This window comes from Acanthaster planci, linkage group LG09 (genome assembly GCF_054643075.1).
Source record: "Acanthaster planci isolate LZ-2023a linkage group LG09, COTS_SCS, whole genome shotgun sequence".
In the NCBI taxonomy this organism is placed as follows: domain Eukaryota; kingdom Metazoa; phylum Echinodermata; class Asteroidea; order Valvatida; family Acanthasteridae; genus Acanthaster; species Acanthaster planci.
In genome coordinates, this window is record NC_141785.1 from 13,755,376 (window position 1) to 13,774,746 (window position 19,371).

Below are 19,371 nucleotides of genomic sequence, written 5' to 3' on the forward strand. Positions count from 1 at the left end.
CTGTGGAATCCGGCATAGTTTTAATAACTGAAAGTTCATCTGCGCATCGTCCCAGGAGACGGACCGAAATACCGTCGGTGCTTTTCGAACATCCAACCACAATGGGTATCTGTGAAACCTGTAACTGAAATGGGAAGGGTCTCTTCCCTTGTATTGTGTGTCTCGTCGTCTGGCTCGAATCGACAGTAAAACCGACTGAGTTCTGACGCTGCGTCAGACCTCATCGGTGGTGCGTATGTAATATATACGTAAGGCTTCTTAATTTTTTCAGCGTGACAGGTGACGTTGTTCAGATGTTTTTAGCGACTGAAGAGATCCTGGGGAAATCCAGCCAACTATTTTAGCTTTCAATCATTTTTAGCCATGCTGCATCTGACCTGCGTGATGTGAGAAAACTTTACCCGTTTCTGACCTTGGAAAGCGATAGAAAAGTCAAGGACGAGTGACATCAGGTGATAGGCGCACAAAGCAGGAAATAGTGGAAGGAGCGGGTCTTACAATATACAAGGTCGTATTTGAAGATGCTCTGTTGATCAGTAACCAGTCGAACACTGAACTCTTACTCAATCTATCTCTCTTTTATCGCCCGACTACAGGAAGGAGAATAGACCCCCGGTCGTTTTACTGTGACGATAAGCCACGCACCACCTGTTTCATTTATTATTTACATCATTTTGTCAAGTATTTATGAGTAATATCCAAGTCACGTACGGTATAGTACACACAAAATCAACGCATATAATATATACGCATCTGCAAACATATCAAGAAACTAAACCTTCCTTTATCATTTCTGGTTACAGATAGTTCGGATTCAAGAACATTAAAGTTGCCTCTTATTTATCATAGTAAAGCAGTTGCATAGTTAGGTTCGGGCTCTATAAGCACACATGCCCATGCAAGATTTAAGGGATTCGGGATTCCAATGTACGCTGTAATTCGGATTTTGGATACAATCTTTAAGAAAGTGTGCTGTTTCTTGACTGCAGCAGGATTTCTTTGCTCGATGCTCATTGCAATCATAAAACAGACCGTTTTGGAGATGGGACATTTAATTAATGACGAATTACCCTGAAGTAATTCGAACGAACTATTACTTAAGAGTTGAGCTCGTGGTTCTGTAACTGGCGTGGCAGCTATGGAGGCGCACTGATAAACGTGTTGAAGTGGTTAGTTTTAACTGCAGTGCATTTTGGGTGATGTATTAAGATCTTGCCATCTGGGTACGATTGCATATCGTTTTGGTAACAAATGATGTAAGTATGTACATGTATATTCTCTTTTTAATGACACGTGGATGGTGGAACTGACCTTACAAGTTGACCATATTGAATCGAAAGCGAAGTTAGTTTTTTAATTTGGTAACCCAGCAATAAAAATGAACGCATTGGAAACAGCTCATTATAGATTTATTTCATTTACAATGATGACTAATTTAAAATATGTGATTAATTATACCTGAATGTTTACTAAAAATTTTAAATAACTGTATTACGGAACCCCAAATACTCCGTCACCACCCCCATTTGATAGATTACATTGAATAAGATAGGTGTAGGGGACATGTTGAAAAATGGCTTCCTTGTGAAGGTCTATTGGTTCTTTGCAGACTTTCGCTACTCAAACCATTCTTCTCAAGCGAATAAAAGCCCGACTCCTAAGAAACGTGCATTGACAATGGCGACACCAAATGTGTTTCATCACAGCTAAAATTGCGTTTGTGTTCTTGAGTGTGACGTGTCTGGAATTAGTCTCCTCTCTGGGCATTCAATAATTATTAATTAGCACGTAGCCCGCCAGGCAGTGACTGGCGCCCTGGCCGCTTGCTGCTATACGCTCTCCCCGTGAAGCGACGAACACCCTGGAATGACGATTGGCCCATAAATTACTCTTCATTATATTGTCATACCACATAAAAATACATCATCAAACATTCCAATAATCGAGGGACATTGCGCAACCTAATCTAATGGTTCCTTGACATATTTAGTCGTGTTATAAAACTGAACTGTCATCCACACTTTTAATCAGTTGAAAGCCAATGTAGATAATCATTGAGTTGAGTTATTTCCTTATTAGGGGTTTGAATAAAAACGTGATAATAGACAACTGTTATCTGTGACATTATCCTTAAAAATTTTGATTTTAAAACATCAATCACTTAATTTGGATGTTGAGACGTGTAGCAAAAATCACGACTGCAACTCGATCTTTTTGTCAAGAAACTAGTTCTTGTAATTGTGGCCTCTAAAGTAACTCCTTACAGGTAATAGGCCATATCCCTGCTTTTGGAAACGTTGAAAAGTTAGGCCTATTTTAACTCATACTCTCTTAATGTATTTCTTAAGTTTAAAAATGCTAATCGTTCCCTTAACTTGTGAAAATGCTTCGATACCTTTCCCTCAATTCAAGCTCTCTGGCAGACTTTTTATTCTGCAATCCAGACTTCATTCCAGTCAAACCCAGCAGCAGACATTGTCTGAAAATTCGAACCATATAAACGCTTGTCCATGATCGCCATTCACACATCACTATGACGGCAACTCGCGAATGCTCCCAACGTGACCGGCATGCGATATCGGCCTAAAACAGTCGCCCAAGGATTTATCGGACGGGAACACCTGCTGAGGGAATGCATCTTTTAATGTCGCATTTCATACATCGTGACACATATTGAGCATTCGGCGTCCCGTTATTAATGGGGGGGCGGAAGCAAAACTCATAAATAGGGACACGGCAGGCTCAACAAATATTGAACGTGCTGCAACAGCTGGTATATCGAAGGCACGAAACTGGTGGGCACCGGGTGTCCGAAGTGACATGGCCATCATGCCAGTTTGCTCATGGTCTAGGTCCCAGATTTATTGATGGACAAATACATCAAAGTGAATGCAATATTACGCTGATAAAAAGACTGGTCCCTTTAATAGCATTCGAAGACTTTTAAGAATGATTACAATTAAACCACCTTGGTAATTTCCTGTCGTGTTTCACTTGTGGGGGCTCGTGCATTAACATAACGTCAGTCCGGGAGTACCAATTATGTCAAATCAGATTGCTCGGACCACTACTAGGACATACAGATCTATTACATTTTTGGGCATAATGCATTTGCAAGTTTCTTATAAATCTCATTTAAATGTCAGAGGTCGCACCACTGAAAGAAATCAGATTAAGCCAGATAACAGCAAATGATTTACAAACCAAATATGAGAGATACCGGTACAGCCATTTAATAAGATTTTGTTGGTAACAATCTCCAAATAATAATGAACCTTTTCTTGAGGAATTTTTTTCTTGGCAGCTGTGCCCGGCCAAATATTGATTGATCTCCGCGTAAAGGCCCCACCTGACCATCGCTTCCATTTATTATATAATGAAATTAATGTCGGGGATGAATTTTGGAACGTCATGTCTGATTTCGGGTCGTATGTACATAACAAGCCTCGAGGCTCGAGCAGTTGGCAGAGTACCGTTGGACTAACTGATATGATGTGAGCTCCTATGCATGCGACCGACTTGGCCTGCCACGTCGACCTTTTTTCCGAGGGGGGGAAAATACCGCAAGAAAAAACAACCTGATCGATTGTGAAAGCATATACACCTAGGTGTATTCCGTGTGTGTGATGTAAACTAATACTTGCTCGAGTATTGCCTACGAGGTGGAGCTAAAGCTACGAATTAATTTCAGATGAAACGTGGAGTCGATATAGCTTTTCAGACCTCCCGTACGTCTATATTTCTGGAAAAAAGCACGCTTCGATGCGACAAATTTATACGTGTAAAAATACCTGTTCTTTTTATCCATGCAACAATACATTATCTTTTTAGGATTTATTCATATTTTATAGAATAAAAATATACGGATGTTCAAAATGTAAGACATACCTTGTGTACAAGTAATTCACCGTTATTTCGCTTTGTGGGTTGTTTAAGCATTATTGCTTGATATCCTAGTTGTCCTTTGAAGCTGATGGTTGCTCGTTAGACGCTCTAGTGGTGACACAATTATGTAGGCCTAAATGTTAGCTGGTTAGTTTCATCGTTTGTTAACCCGTTTATTCCTTGCGGCATGAAAGACCCCAGTATGCGGGCGAGATTGACCTACATTTCCCGCGATGCATTTATCTTTGACAAAATTTGTACTTCAAGGATAATGTGAGAAACACAACCCGTACTGCCATGTTTCACCTGAAAAACATTTATCACATTCGCTCAAAGCTTTCTCAGAAAACTGCTGAACAGCTCATTCATATGTGACATCAAGGCTGGATTACTGTAATTCCCTTTTGTTAGGAATTTCGGCTTCCTCCATCGATCACCTTCAGCGAATACAAAACCTTATATTGACACGTTTGAAAAAGTTCGATCACATCACCCCAGTTTTTAAAGAACTTCATTGGCTCCCTGTTCAGTAACGCAAAATATATAAGATCATTCTCATTACTTTAAGATCAATTATTAATTGGCACTGCACCTCAATACATTCGGAAAGTCATCTTCCCATATAGACCTTTTTCCTGTGACGTCACGATTGTGCTGGACCTAAGATGTGTTGTGATGGTAATGAGTGCATAATGTTGTGATGTAATCTACCTATTCAAGATGAACTAGTCAAGCATGCAGCGTTCGCTCGTGGGCTTGTACGTGGTTGAAGCTGTTTGTCGGAATATATGCGATCACCGTAGCTAATGCGGTCCACACGTGGTGGTATTGTTTACATTTGGTCACGTGGTTGAAAAAAGTCTCTAAGCCTGTGCGTCGGTTGTGATCTAGTGGACCATCGGAAGACTGAGGCAATTTGGTAACAGGAGTTTTTCTATCGCTGCCCCTTGCCTGTGGAATGCTTTGCAAATTAATACAAGGACCTAACCTGACATTACATCCTTTAAATCTCATCTCAAAGCTTACCTGTTTGTTCATGCTCATCAGTAGATTTCGCTGATAGCGCAGTGATAGTTTTCCCTTACTAGATACTTGCGCTTTATAAGTTATTACTATTTAGTTATTCCTCAATCTTTTTTTCGATTCCACCCTTTCAAATAAAGATCATTCTCCTGCAAATACCCCATTCACCGAAAAACCATTATTTCATAATTATCCTCATTTCTTCTATTGGTTTGAACCTGTCAGGCTCCTGTCAGCGATGCAAGATGAAAGATAGCTCAGCGTTATGATGAGCCACGTGAAACAAGACGAAATGAGTTGGCGATGACTGGAACAATCCGCTTGTCACAGAAACATTACCGTCTCCGATTTCTAATGGATCGAATGGCTGAAACATGAAATGACAGAACTGACGAGGAAAAGAGAGGGTTCGCCCAGAACTCGCGACCTATATCTCTCCGAGGTCGCTCTGCTCCGAGGAAAAATAGTTCCCACTCAACGTTCCAATTTAGAAAAATCGTCTTGAGAGGATGCTCTGTGTAAAATACTGTCTTCCCCCCCAAAAAAATGGAAGGAGGCCTAGACGTCTTTTATGTAGGCATTTCAATCAGTTGCAAGCTATGTGCACTGCTCAAACTCACTGTTTGTGAAATTCTCCATCGCCTGTACTTTTGGATATTTTTCTCCAAAGGTGTGTAAAGGGTATTTTACCGGAATTGAGTTTTTATTAACTGTCGTTTGGAGAACGCTGCCCAACATTCTTCCAACAACTTTTTTTACAGAGAGGAATAATTTTTGTAGATGAGACTTTATTTGGACCGCTGGATTAGGCCCTATCTTGTGTCAGGATCCACGGCTCAACCGTAATTGCTCAGTATCCTCAAAATTTCGAATTTTGGCTGCACGGGCAAGTACTCTCATAATACCGCTAACGGACAGGCTTAAGTCTGGATATAAAAACTACATAAACCAAGTCCTTACCAGTCAGAGCAACAAGCCTATGAAAATACCCATCCTCCTCGTTGTCGACGTAAATGCCCATAACGCGATGCATGAATCTTCCACTGCCTTGTACGTGTATTTGTACAAATCATACCTTTTATGTTGAGTCTATTTTTCTACCGTTTTGTGTAGGCGGCTGTGTATGCAACTGAACTGCAAACGATTTCCTTCCTCACACTAAAAGGCTCTCCAACGATGTGCGCTTATACGTACATGTACAGGAAATTTGAGTAAAATTAGTTGTGTTTTATGACGAAAAATGTCTCACAGTTAAAAAAAAAAGAGTGGACTCAACGCCATTACCATGATAAGCACGAAGAAAAATGGACAGTGGAATATGATCAAAACAGCACGAACTCAAAACCATCGTGAAATTGATTATAGAAGTGCAAAACTCAAACCATCGCGTCTTTCAAGGAATGAGCAACTTCGCGAAAAAATTACCTGGCAAGACCAAGGCGAAGAAATTTAACGTATGAAAATTTTAAGAATTTTAACATATGAAAAGCTTGACTCCCGAACTATTGCCGAACTATGCGGCTCGTAATTACGAAAGACGATATATTTAAAGGCTGAAATCGGGAAGGGGAAGGGGAGATTTCACAAAACAAACAAGTGGCGTCCTAAGTGCGAGAGGAGTAACGAACCTTGACGGGAGGAAATTGTAACCGGACCCCGGCAAGGTTGCCTCCAAAATTGACGATTTGTCGAAACAGAGAAGCTCCGTGTCAGAGAGGTCAATGCGGAAATGGAACGCTGTCTGATTGAAACTTAAAGGAGAGCCAACACTTTTGCCATCTAGGGAACGTAGGAGCTCGAGATATTAAGAGGCCCGAGCGGGACCAAGAGAGGGCGCCATTTTCAGCTACGGCAGAGCTGTTTAATGAAGGAGAGAGTCGCAATATGAATGTCTCAATAGTATAAACACATAATGAACAACCGTTTTCGTTATACCGCATGACGTTGGCGCTACTTTATAAACGACTCTAAGCAACGGGGCATCCCTTGCTGGGAACTGCCCTTCGCTGGTTTCCAAGCGACTATGAAATCCATGCGTTGTGGTAGCGTCGCTACTTACGTAACGAACACTGCCCACAATTCTATTCAACCGATGAGGGGGTGTTTCTACTTAGGGCGGTATGGGCATGACATACATCCAACTTTAATGATTGGGACGGAGTTTTATTTTACTTCGTTGGGAGCACCGGGTGTCATATCTAAGTTTTACCACGAAAGGTTTGAATTGAGAACTGCTCAATGTGGAAGAATTTGTCTAAATAAACACAATATTTACTCTAAAAAAAATCTAGGAATCTGGGTCATATGGGGCTTAGTCCATTTCTAAGGTAAAAACAAATGACACATTTTTGGGTCACTCTGACTCTGAGCAGCGTCATAATAATGTATCGTTCCTGCGCGAAGCGCAGTCACCCGCCTCACATATCTTTTGATATTTTCCTCTTTTTTTAGTTTCTTTGTTTTTATATGTTCACGCAGGAGTTCGAGCATCGGAGGGCGAGGAGCGACTGCAGGAATTTCTGTTCAATGATTACAGCAAATTAGCCTTACCGGTCAAAGGAGCTCTGGACACGCTGTACATCAACTTTAGTCTGGCCATCTCCCAAATCGTCGATGTGGTAAGTGCGATAGTGCGGTGTCTTCAACAATTCAATCTGTAACGTAACAGGACAACCTGAAAGGGTTATTATTTCGACACAACGGCAGACAGTTGAGCAATCAATCTTAAAACATTACGCAGAAATGATGAATGGTGAGATTTTGTCACATTGTGAAAGTAAATCCAACTTAAAAATAGTATGTAATTAACACCTTTTGTGAACACCCGCCAAAATTCAAAATTAGCGGAGTTAATAAAAAACTTAAACCTCGTATCCAAAGTGGAAACAGAAAGCATTTGGTCTGCCACCATTCTTTTTTCTGGCAGTGCACCACCGCGTTTCACTGTGTGCCAGTAATTGTAGTAAAGAAACACACAGATTTATCAGTCGTACTCGTATATTGGCTTAGGATTTCAAATAATTTTATGGGTGAGCGTAGTTCGGGAACGATGGCAGAAGGGCAATTCATTTCTCAAAACTCTAAACCTAATATATAAATAAAGCTTTCCCAGAGGACATTTAAACGATGGTGCACGGCAAGCGGTACATTTCCGTGACCATGACCGACCCACACGTGCGTTCTCACCCCGCGATTACAGATGGCAATGCGTGGCTGCATGGCCTCTGGTGATTTACACTTGTCCCCGCTGAAATGACCTGTCATCGTTTGGTGCAACCTGGCTTGGCACCGTCTTCGGAGGGTAGGTTAAATGTTAAAGAAAATTAATTTTGCGGCCTCGGTCAGAGATGCTTAATCAATTGAGTGTGAAAAGTTAATAAGCAAGGTCACGGCTGTGTTGATACAACTTGACTGTTATCAGCACATTCAGGAAGGGACTGTCACATTTGACAGCACAGAATAAAATGTGCGGTCAAGCTTCAGAGTAGTGGAAATTTTCAAAACCAAAAGTCCCAAAGGAAATTAACCGACCTAGCCAGGATTCGGACATGGAATTCCCAGATCCGTAGCCAAGTCAGATGCCTCAACCGTTGGGCCAAACGGATAAGGCATCTGACTACGGATCAAGGGGACTCAAGGTTCAAATCCTGGCGGGGTCGTTTTGCAAGTGTTTTTATTTCTTTTTGACGTATTTATTCGTACTTTAAGTACTGATATAATTGTGTTTGATCCTCAAACATCTGAGGCCCCGTGGCCCTTGGGTCTCAGATGTTTGATGTTCAAACATAATTATACCAATGCCAAAAGTACAAATGTCGATAAGAAATAAAAAGTAGCTGGTGAACGACCCCGCCAAGATTCGAACCTGGAATCCCTTGATCTGTAGTCAGATGCCTTATTCGTTGGGCCAAACCGATGAGGCATCTGACTACGGATGGGGGTTCAAGGTGCGAATCTTTGCGGGGTCGCTCTGCAGGATTTTAAAAATGTTTTGACGTATTTATTTGTACTTTAAGTACTGATATAATTATGTTTGATCCTCAAACGTCTGAGGCCCCGTGGCCCAACAGACAAGGCATCTGACTACGGATCAGGGGATTCCAGGTTCGAACCCTGGCGGGGTAGTTTTGCAAGTGTTTGTTTATTTATTTCTTTTCGACGTATTTACTTGTGTTTTCAGTATTGGAATAATTGAATTTGTACCCCAAACATCTGAGGCCCCGTGTCCCTGGGTCTCAGATGTTTAAACATAATTATACCAATATTTAAAACACAAATAAATATGTCAAAAAATTGTTAAAACCCTGCAGAACAACCCCGTAAGGATTAGAACCTGGCATCTCCAGATCCGTAGTCAGATGCCTTATCCGTTAGGCCATGGGACTCGGGTGTTTGAGGTTCAAACATAATTATTCAAATACTTAAAACACAAATAAATATGTCGATTAGAAATAAATAGTACCTGCAAATCGACCCCATCAGGATTCGAACTTGGGATCCCCTGATAGCCAGATGCCTTATTCGTTAGGCCAAACCGATAAGGCATCTGACTACGGATCGGGGGTTCAAGGTGCGAATCCTGGTGGGGTCGCTCTGCAGGTTTTTTAAATTTCTTTTTGACGTATTTATTTGTACTTGAAGTATTGCTATAATTATGTTTGAACCTCGAACATCTGAGACCCCGTGGCCCAACAGACAAGGCATGTGACTACGGTTCGGGGGATTACAGGTTCGAATCCTGCCAGGGTTGCTTTGCAGGTTTTTTTAAATTTCTTTTTGACATATTTATTTGTACTTTAAGTATTGCTATAATTGAATTTGTATGTCCAACGTCTGAGGCCCCGTGGCCCAACGGATAAGGCATCTGACTACGAATCAGGGGATTCCAGGTTCGAATCCTGGCGGGGTCGTTCTGTAGGTACTTTCTTGTTTCTTTTCGACGTGTTTATTTGTATTTTAAGTATTGGTATAATTATGTTTGATCCTCAAACATCTGAGGACCCCTGGCCCAACGGATAAGGCATTTGACTACGGTTCAGGGGATTCCAGGTTCGAATCCTGGCGGGGTCGTTCTGTAGATACTTTCTTGTTTCTTTTCGACATGTTTATTTGTACTTTAAGTATTGGTATAATTAAGTTTGATCCTCAAACATCTGAGGCCCCGTGGCCCAACGGATAAGGCATCTGACTACGGATCAGGGGATTCCAGGTTCGAATCCTGGCAGGGTTGCTCTGAGGGTTTTTTAAATTTGTTTTTGACATATTTATTTGTACTTTAAGTATTGGTATAATTATGTTTGATCCTCAAACATCTGAGGCCCCGTGGCCCAACGGATAAGGCATCTGACTACGGATCAGGGGATTCCAGGTTCGAATCCTGGCGGGGTCGTTTTGCAAGTGTTTTTTATTTCTCTTCCACATATTTATTTGTACTATAAGTATTGGTATAATTAAGTTTGATCCTCAAACATCTGAGGCCCCGTGGCCCAACGGATAAGGCATCTGACTACGGATCAGGGGATTCCAGGTTCGAATCCTGGCGGGGTCGTCTTGCAAGTGTTTTTTATTTCTCTTCCACATATTTATTTCTACTTTAAGTATTGGTATGATTATGTTTGATCCTCAAACATCTGAGGCCCCGTGGCCCAACGGATAAGGCATCTGACTACGGATCAGGGGATTCCAGGTTCGAATCCTGGCGGGGTCGTTTTGCAAGTGTTTTTTATTTCTCTTCCACATATTTATTTGTACTATAAGTATTGGTATAATTAAGTTTGATCCTCAAACATCTGAGGCCCCGTGGCCCAACGGATAAGGCATCTGACTACGGATCAGGGGATTCCAGGTTCAAATCCTGGCGGGGTCGTTTTGCAAGTGTTTTTTATTTCTCTTCCACATATTTATTTGTACTATAAGTATTGGTATAATTAAGTTTGATCCTCAAACATCTGGGGCCCAGTGGCCCAACGGATAAGGCATCTGACTACGGGTCAGGGGATTCCAGGTTCGAATCCTGGCGGGGTCGTCTTGCAAGTGTTTTTTATTTCTCTTCCACATATTTATTTCTACTTTAAGTATTGGTATGATTATGTTTGATCCTCAAACATCTGAGGCCCCGTGGCCCAACGGATAAGGCATCTGACTACGGATCAGGGGATTCCAGGTTCGAATCCTGGCGGGGTCGTTTCGCAAGTGTTTTTTATTTCTCTTCCACATATTTATTTGTACTATAAGTATTGGTATAATTAAGTTTGATCCTCAAACATCTGAGGCCCCGTGGCCCAACGGATAAGGCATCTGACTACGGATCAGGGGATTCCAGGTTCAAATCCTGGCGGGGTCGTTTTGCAAGTGTTTTTTATTTCTCTTCCACATATTTATTTGTACTATAAGTATTGGTATAATTAAGTTTGATCCTCAAACATCTGGGGCCCAGTGGCCCAACGGATAAGGCATCTGACTACGGGTCAGGGGATTCCAGGTTCGAATCCTGGCGGGGTCGTCTTGCAAGTGTTTTTTATTTCTCTTCCACATATTTATTTCTACTTTAAGTATTGGTATGATTATGTTTGATCCTCAAACATCTGAGGCCCCGTGGCCCAACGGATAAGGCATCTGACTACGGATCAGGGGATTCCAGGTTCGAATCCTGGCGGGGTCGTTTCGCAAGTGTTTTTTATTTCTCTTCCACATATTTATTTGTACTATAAGTATTGGTATAATTAAGTTTGATCCTCAAACATCTGAGGCCCCGTGGCCCAACGGATAAGGCATCTGACTACGGATCAGGGGATTCCAGGTTCGAATCCTGGCGGGGTCGCTCTGCAAATACTTTTTCTTTCTTTTCGACGTATTTATTTGTGGTTTAATTATTGGTATGATTATGTTTGAGGCCCCGTGGCCCAACGGATAAGGCCTTGGACCAAAGGTCAGGGGCTTTGAGGTTCGAATCATGCCGGTGTTGGTAATAGGTTTAAGGTTTTTTAAATTTCATTATTGGTGGGATCATTTTGCAGGCACTTCTAAATTTTATTCATAAAATACGTTCCATAAGCCAAAACTTGATTGAACCCGCGGCCGGCCAAACAGTTAAAGACATCTTATTATAGGCCCCTTATAGAGACTAAGGTTGCAGTGCTTCAATTTTCCTCACAAACCGCTACTGGTTTTAACAATGCATCTGTTTTTCACACAGGATGAACGAAACCAGGTTCTCACGTCCAAAGTGTGGGTCCAACAGGTATGATTATCGCCTCTGATGTCTCTTTCCGATTAGTAGATAACGCAAAAATGCAAACCTTAAAGGTTGGCGTCACAGGTAACATCAGGTGACGTGCTCTGTACGTGTTGGACTCGTTTCATCTTAAACTGTACGGAAGTGGTGAAACTAATTATTTAGACTTACTTGGTAACTCAATACTATTTCAAAAAGACTTCAGGCCACCACCGCCACATTGTGTTTGAAGAAAGATGGCGCAAGGACTGATGCCTAATTCCAGAAAGGCTAGGATGCTGACAATTAAAAACGCACACACTGCAGAGATGTTTCAGGCATACCAAATTACAGAACATGCAGCCTTCGTGTTGCGATTTGATGTTTGTTGCCTCTCATAACTCAGCGTTTTTTCCGTCTTACAATTCCAGCATATACAGCCTTAGCATAATTTTCCAGAGCTGTTCAGCAGAGATCATTAATTGGCAAATTTTCCGATTAAGTATCAATTTGCCGGGAACCCACAGACACTACCAAGCAACATAACACACATGGCATTTTAGATATTTTCTCTGATTTTAAGCAGTTCCATATCACTGACACCAGGTCTCATTACAAGTTAGCTCCATCAATAGGGTTTGTGAACAGAGTTCAAAAACATAATCTAAGTAGGCTTAGAACACGCAGAGCAAATAAAAAATTGACAGTCCTCAGGCTGGAGGAGGCAGACTGACAGACGCTTTCGCTGTTCTTTGCCAACAATTTACCTTGTAGCCCCATCCTTGCTAATGAACGTCATCACTCAACGTCAGATTCATCTACTTCGTGCTGTTTGTTCATATCCAATGGGATATCAAGATGAATTCTCCTTTGCTTACAACACAGGTGTGGAATGACTACAATCTCAAGTGGGAACCCAGTCACTTCGAAGGCATCGAGCGGATAAAAGTACCAAGTGACGCTATATGGATTCCTGACATACTCATTTACAACAAGTGGGTATCTGTCTGAAGTGCTGTTTGAGTACGACTCGTGTTGATTTGTATCCAAACAATTACGCTTTTGGAACCGATGTCTGACTCTTGGGGGCGCAATAGCCCTAAAGTTTCGCGTTAGTTGTTTGAAATGCTCAGGAAATATCTTTCTTTAAACGTAGCTTCCACATTTCTCTGCACATTAACACTAAAGAACTTAGACTACACAACAAACTGAATATAGTACAGAGTTGTGGATGCAATAAAGTATTTTGAGAGTTTCTTTCGTACTGTACGTGGATGTCTAATATTTTATGCTGTTTGACACAGCAATGGCCTTTGGTAACATAACTAACTTTCCTCACAATTAATGACGAGTAAAACTGTTTTTGCTCTCCAGTAACATTTTTAATAAGTTTTCCATGGGAATTATAGCGAAATGAAAGTAGAATAAGATCTTCTTAGACGTGATTGTTTGAGTAATGTCTCATGTTATTCTCTGTCTCTCCTACCACTGCAGCGCCAACGGCTCATTTGACATGCAGACTGGAGCCTGGGCCAGTGTGGACTGTAACGGCACTGTTAACTGGTCCCCGCCAGCCGTCTATAAGAGTTCCTGCAAGATTGACGCCCGCTACTTCCCCTTCGACGAGCAGAACTGCACCATGAAGTTCGGCTCCTGGACCTACGACTTGGGAAAGATCGACCTGATACCATCCAGCCCCAGCGCCGAGAAGAAAGACTACTGGGAGAACGGCGAGTGGACCATCGTTCAGTCACCCTGCGAACGGCACGTTATCAGCTACCTGTGCTGTCAGGAAGTCTACGTCGATGTCACCTGCACTTTCATTCTGCGCCGGATGCCGCTCTATTACTTCGCCTACTTGCTGCTGCCCTGCGGGCTCATCTCCTTCAATACCGTCTTAGTCTTCTACTTGCCACCGGACATCAGCGAGAAGATGTCGCTGTGCACCTCGGTGCTGCTCTCCATGGCTTGGTTCCTCTTACTGGTGACGCAGAGGATACCGCCCACGGGCAACAACTTCCCCCTGATCGTTAAGTACCTTCTCTTCACCATGGTCGTGGTGTCTTCCTCCATTATCTTGACTGTTTTTGTCCTCAATATCAGGTACCGCTCGCCGCACACCCACAAGATGCCAAACTGGGTCCGGACGCTTTTTATCAACGTCCTTCCCAAGTACATAGCGCTGAAGAGACCAGAGCGGTACAACCTCCGGTACCGCCATGTGGGCGTGGCGCTGACGAGAGATGCCGTCGCGACCAAATACGTGGACTCCAAGAAACTCGTTATGGAGAGCAAAGGCAATAATTACACGGTGCGCTTGCGCAATGAGGTGGACCGTGACGTGAATGGGTTGGAGACGGACTCAGAGGGTGAAGCTATCCCAGGTAAAATCAGGCAAATGCTTCTCACACAACATAACTAAGGGTCTGACGTTCTTGGTGCGAAAGTGAACCCAAACCCGAATTTGTGACGTCAGATCAAATATTGGCGCTGCGAATTCGCAAAAGTTGCACACGTTTCAACTCGAATGAAATTTTGCTGAAATCATCAGTGACGTCAGATTTGCTTCGCTTTCATACTTGCCTGATGTCGCGACCCTAAGGGGTAAATATTGAAAGAAGTTGGACATAGGATCGTTGAACTGCCGAAAAGTTACCATGCATCTTTTTCTCCAGAGCAAGTCCAGAAGGGAGAACGTTCGTGGGTTATTGAGTGTAATAAGGAAATTCATTTATCTTTTCCGCAATTTTGCCATTAATTTTCATTGAATTTTAGGTTGCCTGATTTTCCGTGATTCATTTCTCACGACTTATTTTGTCATCGCGGGACATTATATCCTACCATCCATCAAACTGCTGAGAGAAAGTGAAGGTCTGATTTTGTAATTAAATAGTTATCTATTGCTGCCTCACACGCAGAAGTGAACGCCAACGGTGACGCTGGCGGGAGCAGACACCCCTCTCTTTCCCTTACACCCACGTACTGGGCCGCCACTGGGTCGGCAGCCAACAAGACAGACACGCCGTCCAGTTCCAACGGACTTCGTAGGACCAGTCCAGGTACTGAAACATCAGTGCAACATCAAAACCAAAGATGTTGCTAACCACTTTTCAAATCGATTTCAAAAAACACAGTGACAATTTTTTGTTGTCTTCTGTGCGATGCAGCTGATCCAACGCTTTAAAGGTTTTACTGATGATAACGTCACGAGTATAGCTATTTACACAAACGAGCGACGAGACTGAAAGCGACAGAGATGTCCTGCCATAATTTGCATGTACACACTTGGCGGAAATTCATTCTGTGTGCAAAATCATTTTGTTCCTGACGTTTCACAAGAACAATAGCACCCCGCAGGTCAGTCATACCAAACAGTCTGTGACGTCGTACCTATAAAATACTATTGGCTAAAACGCGCCCTCTCAGTGAAGTTTTGTGAAGAAATCATTCCGGTTTCTAAACACTTCAGTTAATTGCCCTATGTATCGCGTGATTTGCCGGTTCTTACTGTCCCATAGAAAATCACGGAGTTCGAAATTTCGGCCACCCATTACCGTGCTTCCGTGCACAGGCCCTTACGGGAGAGTGGGCCTTTGTAAATTGGCCTTTCATTACGCCTTCTATAGGATTCCCTAGATTGGTAAACATTATAAGCCAGACAGACAGGAAACCACTGTAATTACCATTCCGCCACTAAAAGTAATACTGTACGTGTGTCAGTCATCGAGACGTAATGCCATCTACAGAACGACAAAAATGTGAATAAGGGCTTGTACACTGAGCAGTTACTATACGCACGAGTAAAACGAGGACGAGACAAGCACCACGATGTCAGGACGGTAAATTAATTTGCGAGCGGTACTTTCAGAAAGGTCCTGTCTCTGATGAGTGGTCTCGATAAATAACATCCCCCTCTGGATTTACATCTGTCAAGACGGGTGACGACGAGCACACTGATCTAAGCCGCAGGATGATGAGATCAATGTGTTTACTTTTGTGCTTGTACAATCTTGACCCATCTGGAATTGTACCAAAGTATTATGTCTGCCACAACGAGAGAATGCCCTTATAGTCGGCTGGGCCCGGGAGATGCTTGGCCAGGGGATATTTGAGTCTCGCCGAAATTGGGTCTTTCTTGGCCAATTCAAAATGAAATAAAGGCTTGGGGTAAACTGTGCTCAAATAGGCCGATTTCACCAGCCTTTTGAACCTCATGCCACATCTCCCATAATAATTCCTTGGGGTCCCCGTTTTAATATGTCAGGCCCCGTCTAAATCAGGTATTTTGTGGCTTTGCCATTACAGTTTTGGCCAGGATGATGACCTGGCCGCAGCAGATACACGTGTCCAAGTTTTGGACGCGACTCAGTGTCGAAGTTGGCGAATCGAAACTTAAATTTGTATGACGCCAGTGTGAACGGACTTCATACATAGTACATTCAGTGATTAGACAGGAAATTCAGTGAAAATAATGCGGCCACCCTCAAAGAAACCACTGAATACAGACGGGTCAGAACCGAACTGATAACGTCATGAGCTACTTCATATCTGAACGCAACAAGGGCTCTACCTCGATAACTCGTGGCATAATTTCATATACATTGGTCCAACGTGAAGACGATTGTCAAAAGGCCTGTGCACAACTCTTATACGCACTATCATTATTGCAAAATATTGTCCAGTGTTCACTTATGAGCCAACACTCTAGAAGTCCCCTAAGGGGAAACAAAACACAAATATGTCAGCTCAGAAAAGCAATCGCTTCGGATCAGAGTGTTTCATTAAAGAGTGGTGTATTGGATGTAATAGTGGGAGACAGATATTTAAATGGAGCCGTTGGCAAAACGCAGTCAATTTAACCACGCCTTGAATTGTAAAGGATTGCTCCTGCTCGGAATGAATTGCGGTAACATCGAAAGACCAGTAATTGTCACTGGTTAAATCTGTTTTCCCTTTGGCAAAAGACAGTATTACATTTCTGTTAATTTCGTAAACTTCGCGTTTGGGGGACCGCGTGTGTATTTGGCGCCGGAGAGCGCTGATGAATGGACGAGATGAACACGGGAAAGCGGAGACTGCGGGATGTGCTTTGTAAACTAACACCGGTCGCGAATTCGCCAAATGCCGAGATGTAAAAGGCAAAATCGAAGTCTCGGAGTTATCGAATTGCCCTCCTCCAATTTTCCATGCGACTGTGCTTGAAATGTTTGAATAAACACATTGCTTGTAGAGTCTCGATAGAATTTGATAGCAGACCCACTCTCACAGTTTCTAATCGGGCACATAATGTCTTCAATATCGAACAGGAAGTGGGAATATATCTGGCTTGGACAAACCAAGCCAAACATAATGAGATATCGAAGATAAATTGAGAGACAATTTTAAAGTCTTTCTGAAACTTGTAGAGCTTCCACAGTCCTTCTCCGCTCTATGCTATGTCGACGCCACCTCCGTTCACGAGAAAGACTTTGGAATATGATTTGTTCCCCGCTTCATATTAAATATTTATTTATTAGATTATAATCAACAGCTTTTCCATCTTCACCCCTTCTATCTCCTGCCAGTGGGTCAGGAGTCTCGACGGACCAGCCGGTATTTACCCTCGACTAATCACGACCCGGACCCCTCCGAGGCCATGAACGTGCACCGGGCGGTGGAGGAGATCATGTACATGGCGTCAAGGTACCACAACGAGGATGATATGGTCCGGGTAAGAAGTCTTCGATGAATAAGCAAGGAAACCTGTACCCTAATTTGTTTCAAAGGGATGTATTTTTCCCATCTGTGCCAGATGCATCTGTGATTCGTTTTCAAACGCTGAAATAATATCATGGATGTAAATAGGAAAGCAAAATAACCATTGGCAACCCATCATTAACAGAACAAACCTAGAAAAAGATGGATTTCTCCAAAGGGTACCACTCTGGAAATGTTATACTTTCATCTCCTTTATACAGGCGAAAGAGGACTGGAAATACGTTGCCATGGTAGTAGATCGTATCTTCCTCATCATCTTCCTCTGTGGTGTCTTTGTGGGCACCATCACTATCATGTTGGAGGCGCCTCTGGCCAAGGAGTTTTTCGCTCGGGTGTTCACCGGTGACGATGTTGCTCACACGGTGGAATGAAAGAGACAGAAATAAGGAAACTATCACGATGAGTTCCCTCAGCGGAGTGAAAAAAAAACAGTGCAAACGAAAACTTGGCGGTTTGTCTGATTCCTCGACAGCTTGATTGAGCTTCTCGTGATGCAAGGTCGATTACCAATTTACTTTCTTCGAATCCTCTGCGGTGGCCATTTTGTCAAATTTATGAAGAATAAATTACTCAGCCAGCAAAGTACTACCTTAATGGTGTAAAAACTTTCAGTAATGTTAAACTACGGATGATGGTTACAGTCAGATTCCCTGCTGCCGCTGCTGCAATCCTCACAAGCTGAACGATAGGTAAAGACAATGTCCAGTACCTTGTCTTTTGTCCAAACATCTAGGCCTAAATGTCAGTGAGGGCGCCATTCATCTTCTGGAGTCATGCGACGGGATTCTTTGATGTTACTAGATTCCCATGTGATGTCCTTTTTTAATTTTACGGAACTGAGCTGCGAGGCAAAACCTAATTTAGACGTAGAAGTGAGCACAGACAGCCATTTTAAATTGTGAATTAGCGCCGGTTTATTACAAATTTAATTTATCCACTGAGCTGGCGAAGTTCTACAGCCATGGGGGGGCTAGACCCTTCGCACGTGACGACACCTTTTCTCTTTCTCCACTGCAAATCCAACCTTTTCCACCCTTTAATATATTTTTTTAATTTTTGCATTTTCGGGGGGCTAGACAATTTTTTTGGGGGGGGAGCCCCTAGCCCCCCTCCCCCAACCGCGCTTGCCACCAAGCTCTACTTTTGCTGGGTTCGAGCTGGTCCTGTCGAAATGTCGTATACGGAGTTCACCCCTTGGTCCCGTTCATAGATACAGAGGACCATGCATTACACAAAAACGGGTCTATTTTATGGAAACTGTAACTCGCAATTAACAAAGCACCGTTACGAATCATTGTAGTACCGTGTATCAAGCACTAAGTCTCGTATAATAGGTCTGTCTCAATGCTGTCAAATTAAACTAACGCCTTAATATGTGCTTAATTGTCAAAGCAGCAAGCGGCACGTGACAGCATTCCCGTAGGTTTCCCAAAAGTATCAAAAATCATTTTCAAAAGATGGATAACACAACTTTATTTGTGGACAAGGCTTGC

At 42.7% G+C, this 19,371-nt stretch overlaps 1 protein-coding gene and 9 non-coding genes across 10 annotated transcripts in view; all 10 read left to right on the forward strand.

Annotated features, from left to right (window-relative positions):
- LOC110986347 (neuronal acetylcholine receptor subunit alpha-3-like) overlaps window positions 1–18,281 on the forward strand; it is a 39,404-nt gene extending 21,123 nt beyond the window's left edge. The window contains exons 2-8 of the mRNA XM_022248145.2: window positions 7,387–7,526; window positions 12,104–12,148; window positions 13,007–13,116; window positions 13,616–14,505; window positions 15,040–15,180; window positions 17,686–17,831; window positions 18,079–18,281. Of these exons, the coding sequence (XP_022103837.2) occupies window positions 7,387–7,526; window positions 12,104–12,148; window positions 13,007–13,116; window positions 13,616–14,505; window positions 15,040–15,180; window positions 17,686–17,831; window positions 18,079–18,249 (1,643 nt within the window). The 3' untranslated portion in view covers window positions 18,250–18,281. The remainder of the gene's footprint in view (window positions 1–7,386; window positions 7,527–12,103; window positions 12,149–13,006; window positions 13,117–13,615; window positions 14,506–15,039; window positions 15,181–17,685; window positions 17,832–18,078) is intronic.
- On the forward strand, window positions 9,746–9,818 carry Trnar-acg (transfer RNA arginine (anticodon ACG)). Its single transcript has one exon. It is a non-coding gene; the product is annotated as a tRNA-Arg (tRNA).
- Trnar-acg (transfer RNA arginine (anticodon ACG)) lies at window positions 10,225–10,297 on the forward strand. Its single transcript has one exon. It is a non-coding gene; the product is annotated as a tRNA-Arg (tRNA).
- Window positions 10,384–10,456, forward strand: Trnar-acg (transfer RNA arginine (anticodon ACG)). The gene has a single exon. It is a non-coding gene; the product is annotated as a tRNA-Arg (tRNA).
- On the forward strand, window positions 10,543–10,615 carry Trnar-acg (transfer RNA arginine (anticodon ACG)). The gene has a single exon. It is a non-coding gene; the product is annotated as a tRNA-Arg (tRNA).
- On the forward strand, window positions 10,702–10,774 carry Trnar-acg (transfer RNA arginine (anticodon ACG)). The gene has a single exon. It is a non-coding gene; the product is annotated as a tRNA-Arg (tRNA).
- On the forward strand, window positions 11,020–11,092 carry Trnar-acg (transfer RNA arginine (anticodon ACG)). Its single transcript has one exon. It is a non-coding gene; the product is annotated as a tRNA-Arg (tRNA).
- Window positions 11,179–11,251, forward strand: Trnar-acg (transfer RNA arginine (anticodon ACG)). Its single transcript has one exon. It is a non-coding gene; the product is annotated as a tRNA-Arg (tRNA).
- Window positions 11,497–11,569, forward strand: Trnar-acg (transfer RNA arginine (anticodon ACG)). Its single transcript has one exon. It is a non-coding gene; the product is annotated as a tRNA-Arg (tRNA).
- Window positions 11,656–11,728, forward strand: Trnar-acg (transfer RNA arginine (anticodon ACG)). Its single transcript has one exon. It is a non-coding gene; the product is annotated as a tRNA-Arg (tRNA).
- Window positions 18,282–19,371: the final 1,090 nt, after the last annotated feature.